We start from the raw sequence: 5,774 nt of genomic DNA, 5'->3' as shown, positions 1-5,774 counted from the left end.
CATTACCTTTAGGCGTGTGCGCCTGGTAGGTAGGCAACCCACACAACACGCCCCAAGTCGGCCCCCCCCGCCGCGAAGCACTTCCGCGGCCCCTGCTTTTCAGTGAAAAACACACGAATAATCTACCCCTGCTCAATGAGGGACGAAGAATTAGATTAGTTTTGGAGGGTTCCTTCAGCTAAAGTCGGAATTCGTTTTGTTCTCACTGAAAACTGCGTAATAACTCATGTCGATCACTAGACGATCACGCGGTGCACATTGCAGTTTTTGTGGAATATTTTTTAAAAGAGCTCTGAGTAACAGAAATGGTCGGGCCACAGGCCCAATCATCGCTGCCGGCAATAGTGCGTCACTACGCAGTTTTCAGGGCTGCCGCTCAACAGTGTACAACAGTGCTACAACTAAGTTTCCGACTTGTCTTGGGATTTTCGCGTACTACGTATTCCAAGACACCAACGCAGCATTTTCATCTGAGTATTAAAGTACTTTTATATCACCGATGTCTTATCCAAAGCTTGTCGTTTCTGTACAATAACCATTGCTGTCCAATTTTTCCGAAAAGAATCGGAAAAAATCCGATTTTTTTCCACCGTTTTTATTTTTCCGGAAAACTTTGAACCCTAAACATTTGTCGTGTGTATACGACGCGAAGTCGTTCCAGACATTGTCGTATATTCACGACCCAAAATTTTTCCAGAACGAAATTGTTCCATGATTTAGAAGTGAGATTAATTAAAAGCACTTTCCAGTTTAGTCTGCTGACCTTTAAAATGAAACGAACTGTTTTGTTATGACACAAGAATATAGTAATAATACGGAATCCAAGTCATGGAGATTAACGTGGTCTTTGTCGTTACCCAACAACATATTCATCTTTAGAAAAGGAAAAAAACAATTCTTGTTAACCATAAACGGACCCGTAGTTAAGAAAATTTTCTATTTTATAGTTTTGAGCAAAAAATTTTGAATGTACAAGTTTGCGCCGCCTCATAGCGCCATATCACTCGTACAATCTGCTTTTGGACGCCATGTAGGCGTTTCATGCCTGCTCGCTGCATTGCTCGCGACGAGGGGTAAACAACTCTGAAATGGGTGTACGAATGCCTTGAAATAGTTCTGAAATGGCGTGAAATGTTCTTGAAATGGTTGAAATGGTTTTGAAATGGTTTAAATGGTTCATCTTGAAATTGCCTTGAAATGGTTGAAATGATCTTGAAATTGGTATGAAATGGTCTTGAAATTGATATGAAATGGTTGAAATGGTCTTGAAATGGTTTGGAAATGGTTGACATGGTTAGTCTTGAAATGGTTGAAATGGTCCTAAAATTGTTGAAATGTTTTGAAATCTGAAATGGTGGTGTACACCAAAATTAGTAGTTGTTTACCCCTCGGCTCGCGAGCAAGTTCTGAAAGGAAGCGAATGGAGCCGCGGGACGAGACAAGAAGAAACTCGATTGTGCCGTGACAGAAAATATAGAAGAACTTCGTGAAGCACCTACAAATTTTCAACCTAAGCAAACATGCACTTTTCGTTAAAATGCTTCTATATGTCGTAAATATGTCAAATAACACATATTTCGAAAACCACGCAAAAAGGGGGGGGGGAGCCAAAACCACCACAGATCCATGATACCACAGGGGGGAAGAGGGGAGGGGGATCAAAACATGCCGAAAACCCGTCACGTGGTTTGGGTGCGGCCCCTTAGTGGGTGGCAAAGAAAAATGTTCGGTAAATTACGGGAAACCTTTAAAACTTTGCCGTACAGTCAATTGCCCTAAATACGGACTAGCGTCCAGAATACGGACACTTTGCTGTTTTATACTTACTAGTAAAGCCCCTAAATCGAAAATGGGTATCCGGAATATAGCTGCCGAGGGTTCGCTGGAAAGGTTAGACCCTCTAGAATCTAGATTTGAAGAAATATTTCCGATATCTTGCATACTGCTCTCTCCAAAAAATGCCAAAGTTGCTGTTTAGGGCGCCAAAAAAAACGGTCAATTTTTATACTGCTTTGCAAGAATGTGAGGCTCTCAACGGCGGGTGATCGCAAACTTTAAGGTTGACATATTTGAAACTAGGACTCTTCACCTTCAAGATGACACAAGAAAATTTTGTTTATGTCACTTGTGTCAAGTTTGAGAAGTTATTTCCGAAAGTCTCCTAAACACGGACAGAGGATTTTACATGCAAAAGTGACTGCTGTCCGTATTTAGGGCACTTTAAACGACTTTAAAAACGATCTTTAAGCAATTCTGGCGGCTAAACTATACCAGATAAGAAAATTTCACCAGCAGGGTAAGGTCAATTTTTTTTCATGAAGTTTCTATTCCCCCCCAACAATTTTTCACTGTTCATAATTTTTAAAGGCTGTCCGTATTTAGAGCGCTTAGGCCCCTAAATACGGACACTCTTCTAGCGTGGCTCACTGGTACACCTTAAGTGATAAAAAACCGTTCAAGGTGTTGGTAGGTGTGTCTCGGTCCGAAGATTTTATAATCCCCGCCGATTTTCAATTTGGTCAAAACTACAGATTTTACAGGCCTTCCTCTCTAAAAATCGTCCGTATTTAGGGACAATGACTGTACTGAGAAACCATAAAAGTAACTAGAAAGAACTAAAAAGAAAGGTACAAGCCTAGATCCACTGATACCTACCTGGATACTGACTTTTCGATGCTTTCGCTCTTCTACCTAGGCACTGTACCTCAACCTCATCTAACTTCAACCTTCACCTACAACAGTTTACTTGCCTGGTGGGGAAACTGGCCTCTGTGGGCGTGGTGACCTCTAGTTATACGCTTATCAGAGCTGATTTCTGAAAATTTCTCGTTGTCATAGTCTTCCTCCTCGTCGATGCTCTGTGCATACAGAGAATATATCGAGGGTTTCCACAAAATACAAGCCACAGCGAAACTACTTATTGCAAAACTCAATTGTAAAACGACCTAATCCTAAACTAACAACAAAAATGACGTATCATACTATGGTTTAGGGTGATCTTGAGTCGTAATTTTACGGCTCTATTTGTTATGGAACAACATTTGTCGTGTGCATACGACCCGAAGTCGTTCCAGAACGACATTGACGTATATTCACGACCCAAAATTGTTCCAGAACGACAATGTTTCATGATTTAAAAATTAGATTAATTAAAGGAAATTTCCAGTTTAGTCTGCTGACCTTTAATAAAACGAAATCTATTGTTATGACAGGAGTATATCGTAATATTACGATGTCCTAATTATCTTTGTTGTCACCCAACAACATAGTCATCGTTTATTGAAAAAAAAAAACCATTCAATCGAAATTTAACAATCTTGTCGTACCAAAAAATGTCGTTAATCTACAATTATTTTTAACTGTGATGATTATTTTGCTTTTCCCATGACTGAAAAGCAGTTCAGCCGCGCGTTCCAAGACTCAAGCAGCTCCTGCTCCTATCTCGGGAGCGGTAAACTGCGTGACGTTCGGATCGTGCGTCTGAAATGCGTTAGTCTTGGATCGGGCGTCTGTACTGGGTGCCTTTCAGTATAAGGTATCGAACAACTGTTCATGAAAACTACAGGGGCCGATTAACGCGTCACCGTTAGAATTTTTCTTTTTCCATTAGCCGTATGGCAGCCCTACATCCAAACAACACCCAAGCCCAAGCAATTTCAATAAAATTTAGTGCAAAACCAAGCAAAAAATGAGAAATTTTTTTACTTAATGCTGATGTTTATCCGCCTTTACATTTTTGAGCAAATTTAGCTCTAAGATTGAAATTTTTATGAAAACCGCCGATCTGATTCACACCAACGATGGGCCACACAATTTCGTTTCTCTCTTTCAATCTGTTGCCGTTCCTGTTGTTTTAGGAAAAAAAAAGTTTGAATTCAAAATTGAAGAGGAGGACACAAGCTTACCACTAATGTTTTTTACATTCCCATTATTGAAAATGGTTTCTCAGTGGAGGGAAAAAAATTCTAACGCTGACGCGTTAACGGTCCCCATAGATTTTAATGTTAAAATTGGAATAACACTACAACGATTCATTATATTAGATACTGATGTTGATCAGATTAATACATTGCAAAATGCTTGCAAAGAATAGGTTCGTATTGCAAACTATTTTCTTTGCAGCTTGCAAAGAATTTTCAAGCATAGTAAAACGAACTAGTTCTTCGCAAGCTTACAAACTATTTCTTTGCAATGCAAACACATTGTTTGCAAGGATTCTGCAAGCTTGCAAAGAACTTCTTTGCAATACGAACTAATTCTTTGCAATACAAAGCTCACAAATTCTTTGCAACGTTGCAAAGAATATAGTTTGCAAGCATTTTACAGTGTAAAATCATCGACTAAAAATCTTTATATTTACTTACGGTGGTTAATTTCTTGTGCACTAAAAATTCTAAACAATTTGTTTATTAGAAATATTTCAAAGTTTAGTATGCTGATCGTTCGGCAAGCTAGCTTGCTCAAATGAACACCGTAATTATACTCACGACAAGGAACGAGAAACTTGTATTCTTAAATAAGGTAAAAACATAATATACATTATCAGTTATAGGTTGGCTGCATCAGTTTACCTCCGCCCCTTTTCAAATGAAATTATTACAAGGCGGAACTACAGTCCCAGCCAACAATCAAAGCCGTGGCTGGCGCTCAGCGGCCGCGTTCAAAACGGCATCTGTGTTTGCATCTTTCTACACGGCGGCACGATAGTATTATTTAAACGCCACCACCGAATCGACGCCAGGGCCAAATATTTTTTGGGTAGGATTGTACAAAGCAACAGGCGATCGATTCCATTGGTCGAACTTTCCCGCGCAAATTTGTGATTGGCCGAAATTTACCTGGCTCGACTCGTCCTGCTGCTCAGCTCGTCATTTCTATGGAAACGCGTGGATGCAAACTCAAATTTCTCAAATTTCACCAGACAAAATTGCATTTAACATGTCCCAAAAAATTGCAAATTTTCTGAAGTATTTTTTATTCAAATTTCATTTAATTCGTTCAGGCACGATCGGTTTTGCCATTAGGGGCCATCGACAAGAATAAAAAAAAACTTTCGGGCGAAAGCAATACACTGATAAACTAAGTGTTCAACTGCTCAACACTTGTACGTGTGCAACTGCAAGTTGAATACTTGCAAGTGTGCAACTCCGTATTCGTACACTTGCAAGTGTTAAACTCGGTAGGTGTGCACTTGCAAGTGTGCAACTCCTCGGTTGAACACTTCCTTAGATTGGACGCTTACTATGTAGGAAGTGCTCAACCGAGGAGTTGCACACTTGCAAGTATTCAACTTGCAGTTGCACACTTGCAAGTATTTGACTTGCGATTGCACACTTAGAAGTGTTGAGCAGTTGAACACTTAGTTTATCAGTGTAGGCACCCCTAATCGGGGGCCTAAAAATGGGTGTTCCTTCATTTTTAGCCCGCTCTTTTGCTTAAAAGCTATAGAAGCGGGCTAATGCCATCGCCCTTGTGTCTGTCTGTCTGTCTGTCCGTCTGTCCGTTCCCCAAGAAGGACGTGAGCGAGAGGTCTGAAAATTTCAGGGTATTATTCTTGTCACTTTTGGACAACGAAACGGTTGGTGCAAATCCTGGCAACCACCCCTGAGTGGGTCTGAGGGGGTAACAAAGAAATAGAGGTTGGTCCAAGAAGTGGAAAAAAAATATTTTTTTTATGGTCACCTAAAGGGTAACTCGTGAAAGTAGAGCCCTATGGGCGTAAATTTCGTCCGTTTGGCTCTATCTCTCACCGTTTAGGCGCTAAAGCGAGTTTT

The 5,774-nt window shown here is 40.3% G+C and overlaps 1 protein-coding gene across 4 annotated transcripts in view; it reads right to left on the bottom strand.

Annotated features, from left to right (window-relative positions):
* LOC113214044 (collagenase-like) overlaps window positions 1-5,774 on the bottom strand; it is a 93,032-nt gene that overhangs the window by 64,679 nt on the left and 22,579 nt on the right. For 3 of the 4 annotated variants that reach the window (XM_052270621.1, XM_052270622.1, XM_026433294.2), the window contains exon 2: window positions 2,751-2,858. The exons of the other annotated variant lie outside the window; for it this stretch is intronic. In XM_052270621.1, coding sequence (XP_052126581.1) covers window positions 2,751-2,858 — 108 coding nt within the window. The remainder of the gene's footprint in view (window positions 1-2,750; window positions 2,859-5,774) is intronic. 4 annotated transcript variants of the gene reach the window in all.

Source organism: Frankliniella occidentalis, unplaced genomic scaffold (assembly GCF_000697945.3).
Source record: "Frankliniella occidentalis isolate FOCC.00 unplaced genomic scaffold, Focc_3.1 Scaffold130, whole genome shotgun sequence".
Classification (NCBI taxonomy): domain Eukaryota; kingdom Metazoa; phylum Arthropoda; class Insecta; order Thysanoptera; family Thripidae; genus Frankliniella; species Frankliniella occidentalis.
This window is presented reverse-complemented; position numbering and strand designations above follow the sequence as displayed.